At 40.0% G+C, this 13959-nt stretch overlaps 1 protein-coding gene across 1 annotated transcript in view; it reads right to left on the bottom strand.

Annotated features, from left to right (window-relative positions):
* Positions 1-3827: 3827 nt before the first annotated feature.
* The window catches only part of plxnb3 (plexin B3), a 183392-nt gene continuing 173260 nt past the window's right edge, over positions 3828-13959 (bottom strand). The window contains exons 27-35 of the mRNA XM_062999217.1: positions 13692-13795; positions 12850-12934; positions 10697-10863; positions 10422-10582; positions 7546-7693; positions 7174-7238; positions 6195-6270; positions 4799-4873; positions 3828-4676 (exon numbers count right to left, since the gene is read on the bottom strand). Of these exons, the coding sequence (XP_062855287.1) occupies positions 4572-4676; positions 4799-4873; positions 6195-6270; positions 7174-7238; positions 7546-7693; positions 10422-10582; positions 10697-10863; positions 12850-12934; positions 13692-13795 (986 nt within the window). The 3' untranslated portion in view covers positions 3828-4571. The remainder of the gene's footprint in view (positions 4677-4798; positions 4874-6194; positions 6271-7173; positions 7239-7545; positions 7694-10421; positions 10583-10696; positions 10864-12849; positions 12935-13691; positions 13796-13959) is intronic.

The raw sequence follows: 13959 nt of genomic DNA, 5'->3' as shown, positions 1-13959 counted from the left end.
AGAGCAGTAAAATCGTATGCATGCACAAGTCTCCAATAATTAGGATTACACTGAGAAACCAAACATTCAGATTCAGGCTAACACATGTACTCATTAACCTTATGTTTGTAGATTACTTGGTTGTGTTCCCAGCCCACCTACAAACCGCATTTTCAGAAAAGTTGGGACATTTTGTAAAATGTAATAAAAAAGAATCTATGATTTGTGAATTCTCTTGAATCTTTATATAACTGACACAAGCAAAAGACTTTCAATAATTTTACTAATCAACCTTATTGTATTTTGTAAATAGGAACACATTTAGAATAATGTGTGCAAAATTTATATTCTTTAGACGCTACAACAGCTTGGCTTCATAGACAGAGTACGTGTACTTGACTGGCCTGTCTGGAGTCTCCTATAGGAAATGTACATTCATCAGCCATAACATTAAAACCACCACCTTGTTTCTACACTCTGTCCATTTACCATATAGAAGCACTTTGTAGTTCTACAATTACTGACTGTAGTCCATCTGTTTGTCTGCATGCTTTGTTAGCCCCCTTTTATGCTGTTCTTCAATGATCAGGACTCTCCCAGGACCACCACAGAGCAGGTATTATTTGGGTAGTGTGTCATTCTTAGCACTGCAGTGACACTGACATGGTGGTGGTGTGTTAGTGTGTGTTGTGCTGGTATTAGTGGATCAGACACAGCAGCGCTGCTGGAGTTTTTAAACACCTCACTGTTCCTGCTGGACTGAGAATAGTCCACCAACCAAAAATATCCAGCCAACAGTGCTCCATGGGCAGCGTTCTGTGACCACTGATGAAGGTCTAGAAGATGACCAACTCAAACAGCAGCAATAGATCGTTTCCGACTTTACATCTACAAGGTGGGCAAGCGCTACTGTGTCTGATCCACTCATACCAGCATAACACACACTAACACACCACCACCATGTCAGTGTCACTGCAGTGCTGAGAATGATCCACCACCCAAATAATACCTGCTCTGTGGTGGTCCTGACCATTGAAGAACAGCATGAAAGGGGGCTAAAAAAGCATGCCAAGAAACAGAAGGACTACAGTCAGTAATTGTAAAACTACAAAGTGCTCCTATATGGTAAGTGGAGCTGATAAAATGGACAGTGAGTGTAGAAACAAGGAGCTGGTTTTAATGTTATGGTTGATCGTGTATGGTGCATAAGCCTAGTATCGCAAAACAAACAATTAGTGTCCCGAGTTCCTAAACCATTAAAAAGTCTCATTAATAGGAAATGTGATGGAACACAGCACTTAACATGCCTCTGTCCCAAATATTTTTAAGTGTGTTGAATGTGTTTCTATGTACAAAGTACAATAAGGTTGTACAGTAAGATATAGGTTCAAGAAAAATCACAAATAATAGATACTTCAATTAATTACTGAATTTTACGAATTGTCCCAACTGTTCTAGAAATGTCATTTGTAGATGTTTGTTTAAACAAACCTAACATTTCTAAATTCCATAGGATAAAAAATACATTGACTTACAGATTCTTTTCTCTCTTTTGTTTTACCAAATACAATTCTTTGTATTTCGGTCGTTGCCCTACACTTCTTCACTCTGTACAAAAGCAGCTTAGGGCACATACCACAGACCCCCTTCAAGCAACCAGGAAACACACTAGCAAAGATTTATAAAGCAAGGGAAATGCAATAAAAACACAAAAGTGCTACGGGCAGAAACAACTGCAACAGCAATTCAACAGCAACAACAACAACAACAAAAAATCACACTATTACAATCCAATAGCATTATTAAAATAAGTTCTATTTACATAAGCATCACATAAGCAAGAGAACCAAAAACATCAGACTGAAGCTTGGACACTTCAGAACAGTGTACACTGAAGTCCGCTGGAAAGCCCTGTTAGACAGAAGGCCGTACGAACTATCTAGCAATACTGAAATCACCAAGAAGGGCAACTGGGATCCTGAGACGTGCTCACTTCTCATTACAAAGTTCACTATTGTCCAGTAAGAAGAAAGGATCTATAAAGTGTTGTAAATGGAAGAATCTGTTCAGATCAACTCTTGATCCACGTCCTATCATCCAGCTTCAGCTTTTTCTCTTCTTTCTATTTGGCAAACAACGTCAAGCTTGGATACTGTAGTTGGTAGTCGTCACTGAAAAAGGCACATTTGGTGTAAGTGCTATGTACATTAAAAATAAGTTAGTTTCTTTTCAGTGTCTCATCCACACCTGTCAGCCATCTCCTGCTTACTTCTGGGTAATCTAGAACCTGGCTTATGCTTCATCAAAAGTGCTTTCATGAGACACTGTAAATTAATTTTAAAAAAGTGTTTATGGTTTATTAATTGTTCTTAACTGGTTATCAAATAAGGGGACGAAACAAATCAATCAAGCAATTGTTGTTGTCCTTTGTTCAAAAAAATGCTGATATTTTTCAGAAGTAGCAGAATAGCTTACAAAAAAAGTCCCTAAACCCTGAAAAGTCACAGAACCTAACACTATTATCCAGAAGTTCTACTCATGTTCTGGATATTAAATATACCATCACTGTTACTATCCCTGTTCTTGGGAGGAAAAGTATAGGCACCAACCTAAATCTTCAACCTTTGTGGTTCATAATGCATTGGGCAGTTAGTGCTCATCACCAGGTATATTCAGCTTCACTTAAATGTTTTACATTGGTTTAGCCTGGATTCAGCCACTACACTAGGAGAAGAAAATGGGAGGAGTGGACTTTACATGATACAGCCCCTTTTAGTTTACCTCCAACTACCAATAAATAATGCAACTTCAAATAAAACATCTGATGTTTTTTTTTTTTAAACCACTGTACTGTCTATTGATGTAACTCTCTTATTCAGTCATTAAAATAATAGTTTCCTAACATCCTAAAAAGAGCTACTGGAAAATGTTTTATGACTACTTGAATCACAAGCCCATAATAATACTATGTTAACATAGTAACAACACTAAAGATACTAATTAGGCATATGTAGGATGGTAGCACTTGATTTGAGATACAGCCATGAAACTCAAAAAGTTGAAGTCTATGATGTCCAGCTCAGTTTGGTAAGATCTCTACTCAAACACAACATCTAAACCCGGTTAATGATGATAATGCATGGATCCTTGGACATTTTTAAATATGGAGATTATTCATTGATCGTTAGTAAGTGGAACAGTCACCCGGTCGTCCAGGACTAGAGTTGAGTGTGAGCTTATTCATCACAGTAGAACATCATGTCGCAACAAGTCAAATGATTTTCCATTAAATTAGAGTGGATGTTGGCAGTGAGTCCAGACTGTGTTTATGAGAGCAACCTTTTAAAAACTGGCTTACTCGTTTAATCTAAAAAGCCTATCCATGCAAAAACGTCAGAAGCTTTTCATAAGGAAGCATAAACCAGGCTCAACAGAGCAGTGGCTCCATCAATCACCCTGATCAACCAATCACACCTGATCCCACCTTCTGCTCACCTTGCTTACACCCATACCTGATTTTTTTTTTATTTCTTTCAATTTACCAGTACCACCATTTGCTTCAGTTGGTCTTCTTTTTCTTGCTACATTTGAGCAAAACTATTATATCAAAGCTGTAAACTCTGGTACTTCTCAGATATGTGATACAATCTATCTCCTCATTTAAGTCAAATATATTATATATTATTTCTAGACCACATTCTGAATGAATCATCTACTGGACTTACTGACATGTTCCGTTTCACTAATTTGATTGGGTAAAGTGAAAAGACACCAAAATTATAAAGTCATCGGCAACGACAAAAGCTTTTTAAAAACACTCAGATGCTTAGTTGCTGCTGTTACCGGTATAGTGATAATAAATAAATAAAAACAGAAATAAGTAATTAATAAAAAAAGAAATCAGCAGTCTTTCAGTGCATTTAGATCTAGATGAAGCCACATGTTGAAAAAAGATGAAATTCCATGTGGTGACTAAAAAAGATACACAAACACAACCTACTTACAGATTTCTCCACACATGCACACCTTGTGCTGTAATAATTGTGCTCTTTTGCACCTGTTATGGCACCGTTACGGTACTTGTGCTTTATCATTTGATTTGAGTTCATTTGTCATACATTTTAAAAATTCTAAATATAAAAACCTGATTAATATTCCAGATTGTTCATATGAACTTATAAATTACTCAACTGCTATTTTACAACCATCAAGAGACAATGGTCTAAACTGTAACCAAAGATTAAACCTACCATTCATGCACACTAGCACACACACACAAGCATATCAGATGAGCACTGAATGTCATAAAACATTAGTAAAAGCAGTTCAGTGTGCAGATAAAAAAACCCTCATGTGCTATTTGATCTCACATCATGTGTGATTCCCCCCTTGTAGCTTAAACCTGGCATGTCAGCCTTACTCAGTCACCGTTTTTAAAAGAAATCCACAAAGCTGATGCCCAAGTCCGTTTAAGAAAGCAGGCAGGGAAGGAAGAGAGCTGGATATCCCCTCTTGGTCAGTTGTCAATTCGCTTGTTGAAGACCCTGCAATTCGCTTGTTGAAGACCCTGCACTGGAGCAAGGGCCAAAAGTTCAAAGGTCGGTGACTTTGTTCTCCACTAGAGCGGCGACCTGCTGTAGCCTGTAACCTAACTGAATTTTCTGCCCTGCAGGATCATCCTCCAGAGCCATGATAATCTGCATTCACGACACACACACACACAAAAGCAGTGATTAGCAGTCTGCATTAATAACATGAATATGTATTTGGCAGCTAAAGTTCATTATGCTAAAACCCATTTCTCTGCCAGATCACTGACCTGATTGTAATACTTGTTAATGTACTTATACAACTCGTGCAAAGCCACCAGGCTGTTCATCTCTGAAGCAAAGCTCTGAAATACACATTCACACACAAAAGATGAACAACAGATTCGCTTCAGATGAGCATTGAAATATTATAAAAATGTATCATACACTATTCATCTTAATCCAGCTTTTAATTGGCATAAATGTTTTATCAATGAGGTGCTGCTTTACTGATGAGAGACTCCAGCACATTACAGCTGGATCTGTCTACTGCATTTATAAACTAAACACTGAAGTTCTGAATCTTCTAATCTGCTATACAGATTTACATTTTTTTGCTATTTTATTTATGCATTTATGTAGCCAATTTGTCTTGGGGACCCCAATTGCATCCAAGAAGAGTATATTTGCCTCACGTACGCGCCCTCCGACACGTGCGCGGTCCACCGACACCTTCTTATTCGCCCAACACTTCTGTGGATTTGCACACGAGGCTAGTTTCACACACAGAGAGATACTTGCTGATCTCCACATTCATCCACTTTTGTACAGGCGCCTCGGGCTACTAACCAGGGTCCTTACACAGCGTCGAAGCACATTTCCAGTCCAGTCTTTTCCCACCCGGCAGACTTTAGTGGCCAATTTTGTTTGCTGCAAACACCGGCAATTGTGCCCGCTAGGGGGGTGAGGAATACCCCACTGCGCCACCTGGGCGCCCAGAAGTAACTTACTGTAACTTACTGACCATCCAAAAGAGAAACTCAACAGTTACTTGCTTGCTAATTAGACAGGCTAACATACTATCTAAAGGACACCAATGACAATGTTTGAAAAAACATACTCGACGCTTTACCAAAAGTATATGTACACCTGACCATAAACTTGTTGGACATTCCATTACAAAACTATGGGCATCACCACAATCACCTACTCATCTAGTATAAGACAAGTTTTTGCTAGTCTAAGCTCATTTACTTCAGAATGTAACACTTAATGGTTTGTTGATACCGACCAGTACACAAACCAATATGAAAATAAGGGGAGTAACAGCGCTTTTTTCCCCACTTCAAGCGCTAAGACACTACAATTTATTATATTTTAAACCAGTACCACAACATTTTAAGCCACTTCACAATGTGTTTTATGCAACTGGGTGAGGTTAAGCCAAAAGGAAAAGCCAAGATTTGTGTCAGCTCTTGTTTAAGTGAAGGGTGAAATTGATTTGTCTGATTTTAACAGAAGATTCTTTTATTTTTGGATTATTTTCTGGTTTTAAATCTTTTTAATACAAAAACATGGTAAAAATAATTGTCCACAGTAATCACAAAAACACTATACATGTGGTGGTGAAACATGCTGAAGTATTTCTATGAGGTTTTATTAAGAAGGTTAATTTAGTGAACTCACCCCTGATAGCTCAGTGAGCATGGAGTTCATCTCCTGATAGCATCCTGATGCAGCACTGTGAATATCACTGTAGTACCTGCAGCAGAAACACATTATATCACATTACTGTCTGTTTATACTGCAGCTGCATAAAACACACTTACATGATCATAAACATGATTTTGTTCAACAAGGAAAATGTAACAAGGTGGATTGTGCCTCGCCACTAAGGCACCAGGTATAGCCCCGCACCTGCAAGGATTGAAAATGAACCCAATTTGCAGAATGGCTAACCAATGTAGAACAACACTGTAGCTAAAAAGCCACAAACAAAAAGAGTAAAAGAAGAAAAGACAGTGGTGGCCAAATGGCAAAGCCTGCACCCAGCTTGGGTCAAAAAATGAGGGCAGCTTACTGCCTCCAAGGCAGTTCCCTCGTGACGCTTGAAAAGTACAGCGACACCAGCTGGCAGAAAGAGATAAAAATGTGCTAATATAATGTGCCAGCAGAACACTGGATCCAAACCATCAGGGTTTCAAATAAAAAGCAGGTTTCCCAAAAGAAGAGCTGGCAAATCTGTGAGGAAGAAACCATGATAAATACAATCACTTCTACCTGGTGTGACTTAACACTCAATGGGGTGCAGATGTCATCTGTGTCTCCATGTTCCCTCTGCCAATGTATTACTGGCTACTACAGACTACTGACTAGCTTTATCCCCTACAATATGGTGCAGACAGACCAATCCAGCAGTTCACACAGCATATTAAGGAAAGTGAAATCATCTGCGCCTCCATGCTCCCTCTGCCAGCCATATCTGGCAGGTGGGGTCATATCACAATCATTTAGCAAAGTTATGAACAGTTGTTTACGTGTGAATTTTTATTTAAACACATGACATTTGGGTCATGAGGTCTGTTTATGTAGTGCCAAAAGGTCTATTAATGTTTAATGTCAAAATGATTGAGCGTTTTGCTCGTATGTGTTGTAAAAAGCTCACCTTTCCACCAGCTGCTTGTAACGAGGAATTTCTCGAGCATACAGCAGCTTGTTAACAGGAGAATCCTGAAAAAAAAATCACAACTTTAGTCATGGTTAAACACAAAACCCTGGATCATATTTACTTTCATAAGCAGGAGAAATTGATCATAAGTGAGTTTTCTAATATACTTAATTAATAAGAAGCAATATGACAGTTAATATAGCACCACTAGATTTTCTCCTCATGTTCTATTCCCTGCCTTTTCACTTAGCCAATCATCTTCTAACGAAGCTCACTGAACCATCCTATTCCAATAACTGGTCACTAAGCAGAGGTCACACGGTTAATTTAAATTGACCGGGCACTGAAGAGGTTAATTAGCTCACTGACCCGGCCCACTTTGTGCTCGGAGGTGGTGCAGGAGTCGATGAAGGTCTGAGCAATGACGGAAAGGACAGCGTCCACACTGTCTGTGACCTGCACGTCAAACACAAACTGAGGGTTCTTCAGGATGTTCACCCAAAAACGTAGAGGTAAACTGAGAGGGGGACATGAAAAGAGAGAACAAAAAAAGTAAGACAGATAAGATACTTTTTTAATCAAATCACAATCAACAGTGACAAATATAAGATACACTGTCTGTATTTCAGATGTTTGACAACATACACTTTATGGTCAAAAGTATGTGTACAGCAGGGGGCGCCCAGGTGGACAGCGGTGATAACTCACTAGCACACCAGTGTCGAGGTTCTGAGCTCCCGGGTTTGAATCTAGGCTCTGCTACCGGACAGCTGGGCGCCCTCTAGCAGGCACAATTGCCTAATGCCTGCAGCAGACAAAATTAGCTTCCAGTCTGCTGGGTGGAAAAGACTAAGGACTAAGGGGTGGGGTTATCAACTGTGTAAGGGCGCCTGTCCAGAAAGTGGAGGTCGGGGCATCGCTCTCCGTATGTGAAGCCGACCTCACACACTGATCCACTGAAGTATAGGTGAATAAGAAGGGATTTGTGGACTGCGCACACATCGAACAGAGTGTGAGTCAGGCGAATATACACCCTCCTTGGACGTCATCGGGGTCCCCAGCAGAGGATTGGCCATGTTTTATTGGGAGAAAAAGGGGGTAAAATGCACAAATGAAAGTATGTGGACACCCATCCTATTTATTGAGCTCAGGTGTTTTAGCCAGAGCCATTGCTAACAAGCAGTGGTTTAAATCAATAATATAAAATAAACGATATGGTGGTGTTCGAGTGGCACAGTGATAAATAGCTGTAGTGCACTACTGCTAGGATCCTGGTTCGAATCACCAGCTGTGCTATCGACCGTTAAGGCATCTAGATACAGACATGACTGAGTATGTCTGGGGGGGGATTTGGCCAAAACCCCACGATGGATTGGTGTCCTGTCCGGGATGTGCTGCATTGCGCCCATTGATTTCCCGGGAATTCGCCAAATTGTGTTTAATTGTGCAAAATCTATAACCCTCCAATGGTCTTACCAAGAAGATAATGTTTCAAGGATGATGTTTCAGCTGCTAGTTTCAAGTTGACATATAGGTTAGAAAGGCTGTTTACTTAAAACCACAGTGTCATCTACCAATATTTTTGGGTTTAACACGTCAACCAAGTCGCAGATACGACCCAAACACTCAAAGTAAGCTCAACCCATCAAAGGGTTAATACACATACAGTGGGGCCAAAAAGTATTTAGTCAGCCACTGATTGTGCAAGTTCTCCTACTTAGAAAGATGAGAGAGGTCTGTAATTTTCATCATAGGTACACTTCACCTATGAGAGACAAAATGGGGGAAAAAAATCCAGGAAATCACATTGTAGGATTTTTAAAGAATTTATTTGTAAATTATGGTGGAAAATAAGTATTTGGTCAATAACAAAAGTTCAACTCAATACTTTGTAACATAACCTTTGTTGGCAATGACAGAGGTCAAACGTTTCCTGTAAGTCTTCACCAGGTTTGCACACACTGTAGCTGGTATTTTGGCCCATTCCTCCATGCAGATCTCCTCTAGAGCAGTGATGTTTTGGGGCTGTCGCTGGGCAACACGGACGCCACAAATTTTCTATGGGGTTGAGATCTGGAGACTGGCTAGGCCACTCCAGGACCTTGAAATGCTTTTTACGGAGCCACTCCTTCATTGCCCGAGCGGTGTGTTTGGGATCATTGTCATGCTGGAAGACCCAGCCACGTTCTTCAATCTTCAATGCTCTCACCGATGGAAGGAGGTTTTGGCTTATAATCTCACGATACATGGCCCCGTTCATTCTTCCCTTAACACGGATCAGTCGTCCTGTCCTCTTTGCAGAAAAACAGCCCCAAAGCATGATGTTTCCACCCCCATGCTTCACAGTAGGTATGGTGTTTACTCAGCATTCTTCTTCCTCCAAACACGACGAGTTGAGTTTTTACCAAAAAGTTCCATTTTGGTTTCATCTGACCACATGATATTCTCCCAGTCCTCTTCTGGATCATCCATAAGCGAACTTCAGACGGGCCTGGACATGTACTGGCTTAAGCAGGGGGACACGCCTGGCACTGCAGGATTTGAGTACCTCTCGGCGTAGTGTGTTACTGATGGTAGCCTTTGTTACTTTGGTCCCAGCTCTCTGCAGGTCATTCACCAGGTCCCTCCATGTAGTTCTGGGATTTTTTGCTCACCGTTCTCATGATCATTTTGACCCCATGGGATCGAGGGAGATTATCAATGGTCTTGTATGTCTTCCATTTTCTTACAATTGCTCCCACAGTTGATTTATTCACACCAACCTGCTTGCCTATTGTAGATTCACTCTTCTCAGCCTGGTGCAGGTCTACAATTTTCTTCCTGGTGTCCTCTTTGGTCTTGGCCATGGTTGACTGTTTGAGGCTGTGGACAGGTGTCTTTTATACAGATAACGATGTCAAACCGGTGCCATTAATACAGGTAACGAGTGGAGGACAGAAGAGCTTCTTAAAGAAAAAGTTACAGGTCTGTGAGAGCCAGAAATCTTGCTTGTTTGTTATTGACCAAATACTTATTTTCCACCATAATTTACAAATAAATTCTTTAAAAATCCTACAATGTGATTTCCTGGATTTTTTTTTCTCATTTTGTCTCTCATAGTTGAAGTGTATCTATGATGAAAATTACAGACCTCTCTCATCTTTCTAAGTAGGAGAACCTGCACAATCAGTGGCTGACTAAATACTTTTTGGCCCCACTGTATCTTCAGTGGATAAAACAGCCATGAACACTACTGTGTAGCTTACCTGTTAGTTTTCCATATATGTACAGTCTCTGGGTCATCAATGCCATGCTTCTCTGCCATGTCATCCAGAAAATCAAAGAAGAACCTGACAGCGATGGGAGGTGGCCGTTTGGTGTTCAGGATAGCCACAAACACGTCATCCACAAACTTTTGCAGAGTTCCCTAAATAAATCCAAAACACACTGTAAGAGCTGGTAAACACACTATGTGATCTGAACGGCTAAAACAAACGTGCACCTTTTTCCCCCCTAAAGCATCTGTAAGAATGTAAGGTACCTTCATTGAGAGCAACCTTGTAAGATAAATCTCCGGAATGGCTTTGGCACGTTCTCGCTCTCTCATACTGCTTTTCCTGTGCTTGGGGATTTCAGGATCCTCGCTTGACTTCACCAAGTGCCAGAGACGGAGACCCTCCTCCTCTTCACTCTCTAACATGGGTGTTTCTACAACAAGGGGACAACAAAGCACAAAAAATGCAGGTCAGGGAGGCACTGCAGATGAAATGTAGAAATGTGTTTTCAATTTAATACTTTACTGCTTGTAGACATAAAATGGTGTATATTTTGTAATACAGAACAGTAATGCTCAAAGTGGCATGTTTTTAAAACTAATACCATGAAATATGTTAAACGTTAAATTAAGCAAATAAATAGAAATTTTATACTAAAATTAGCACATTAAAACACATTTATTCAAATAAAAAAAAAATCCCATATTTTCAACGAAATCTTTTATTTTCTGATCTAAACCCAACTGAAAACCAGTGGGTGAGCTAAAGTGGAAAATAGGAACTAGGACCCTGGATGATATTTTTGTGAACAATTGTTTTTAAACTTATATGTTGTAATACATGTTATCATGAACACATACAAACATAGAACACCCCCCGGGGTGTGTTGACCAAAAAAACAAAAATAATAAAGATATAAACAGTACATAGCAGAGCGAGCGTATACATAAGAACACTAGCTTCATAAAATTACAAGAGAGACACAAAATACACATAGCGAGAGCCTAATAAAGACTCCACTGATTGGAGGGCCTTCTTCCAAGCATCAATAGTTGTTGACTGAGCCCCATGTATACGAGCAACTGAAAGTCCCAAAGAAATAAGGACCCTGGATGATCTGAATAGATTCTGTAAAGTGGAAAGGTCTCAAATCCCCTGCTCTGTTTCCTTTGACCTCATTAGATGTTATTTATTTATAAGGATTTTAACGTCATGTTTTACACTCTTTGGCTACATTAATGACAGAAACAGTAGTTACTCATTACACAAGATTCATCAGTTCACAAGTTTATAACGTAATACACAGTCATGGACAATTTAGTATCTCCAATTCACCTCACTTGCATGTCTTTGGACTGTGGGAGGAAACTGGAGCTCCCGGAAAAAACCCACACAGACACGGGGAGAACATGTAAACTCCACACAGAAAGGACCTGGACCGGCCCACCTGCTGTGAGGCAACAGTGCTACCCACTGAGCCACCGTGCTGCCCTTATAAGATGTCATAGGAGAAGACTAAGTGCTGTTTTTTTGGCCATGGGAGGTTTTACAAAGTATTAAATGCAGATGCACCAATAATTGTGGCTCCAATTAACCTGACTGATATGTTTTTGGACTGTGGGAGGAAACCGGAGCTCCCGGACAAAACCCAAGCAGACATGGGGAGAACATGCAAATTCCGCACAGAAAGGACCCGGACCGCCCCGCCTGGGGATCGAACCCAGGACCTTCTTGCTGTGAGGCCACAGTGCTACCCACCGAGCCACCGTACCGCCCTGACATGTATTTGTGAAAAATCTTTGTTTTTTAACTCATTTATCTCTAAATAAATGAACTTTAATTAAATGTTAGATTTTTCTAAAAAAAATTTCAGTCTGAGATTAAGCTAATTGACCAAAAAGTAATTTTTTTATAACTCTTTTTACTCATTAGCCCAAGGGGTGCTAATATTTGTGGAGAAGACATTAAGTACATAGAGTGGTACATGGTCTTCTAGTTGTGCCATCTAAACTGCCCATTAGTCAGAATAATAGTCCTTGAATAATGACCATTTGTAAGCCTTTTGTAATTGTTTGTCATCACTTTAGTTTAAAATTACCTCACAAATGACTGCTGTGAGAGTTCTATGTCATTACTTTGGCCAACATCATTACTTTAGCATGAGCATTAATAATACAAACAGCATTTGATTCCCAGTAGCAACTTTAGTACTTAGTTTAAATAAAGGGCAAGCTAAACTGCAGATTTTAGATTCCTCTCTATCCTGTAAATCATCCTGCGCCTAGTTTAAACCAACAGCGACTCATTTGTATTCGAGTACAGACACATTCAAATAGGCAACACATCACATACAATTATGCAGTGTTGCAGCCCTGCAAGACTAATACATGTCTCCTCTAGGTCTATGAGGTAAACTTACTTTCTCCAGTCTGGAAGATCTGATTAATGCCGGTGACACCAGAACTTGAACGAGGAATGAGAGCTACTGTGGCTCCGTCTGGAACCTGGGGTGATGAGAGAGACGGAGTAGGGACACATCAGGCACAGCTGAATCAAATAACATCATGAAATTACTGGCTAAATGACTTTTATTGCCTTTGGCAAGTCTACAATGTACTACAGGTTAATATCTTTAGCAACCCTTAAAGTTCTAATTAAAAATGAAGGAAAAGCAATCATAACTTCTCAAAAAGAATGGCAAATGTGGTAATGTGCATAGCAAATGTAGTTTCAAACAGGCTCCTGAAGGCAGTGCTGAAGTCATGCAAAGCTAGAAAAAGCCCTTCGTTAATATTAAGCATAAAAGAGCCAGGCTGAGGTTTAAATCACAGAGGATCAGATGAAGGTCTTCCTCTTTGATGAGTCAAATTTTTGGCCCAACACCAGATCATTTAATAGGTACATGGAGATCTAGAGACGCTGACAAGCCACAGTGTTTAGCACCCCATGTGGAATCAGGCAGATCTGTCTTTGCGAAACTCTCATGTAGAAGCTTGTCCTGAAAGAAAATGTGCTTCCTTCTACTCTGAACATGTTCCTCAACTCCGTTTTCCCCCGAGTAGGACAGTGCTTTATATCACACAGTCAGCTCAATCAAGGTGTTAGTGGAGCACCAGATCAAAACCATGGGGTCTGTCTAAAAACCTAGTGAGCTGCCTTGCTGCTTACTGCCTACCTAAGCAGCTGCCTAGGTAGAGAGGATTTTAATAAGACATAAAATGACTAAAATGCAAAACTACAAACATTAGAGGCATGACTTACTTTGTAGTGCTGTAAAGTGTTGATCCGCTTCCAGTTACCCTGTGCAACTGCTGTGACATCATCATCAGACAGGGTCAGGTGACCTGCTTGTCCTGATCGCCACTCTATAAAAAATTTAAATACAAAATGACTAAACTGAATGAAATAATATTATACATTACAGTTACTAAAAAAGTATTTTATCTACACAGACCAGAGATGTTTACAAGTCACAAAATACGAGTCCGAGTCAAGTCACGAGTCTTTAGGCTAGAGTCCGAGTCAAGTC

Source organism: Trichomycterus rosablanca, chromosome 7 (genome assembly GCF_030014385.1).
Source record: "Trichomycterus rosablanca isolate fTriRos1 chromosome 7, fTriRos1.hap1, whole genome shotgun sequence".
Classification (NCBI taxonomy): Eukaryota; Metazoa; Chordata; class Actinopteri; order Siluriformes; family Trichomycteridae; genus Trichomycterus; species Trichomycterus rosablanca.
This window is presented reverse-complemented; position numbering and strand designations above follow the sequence as displayed.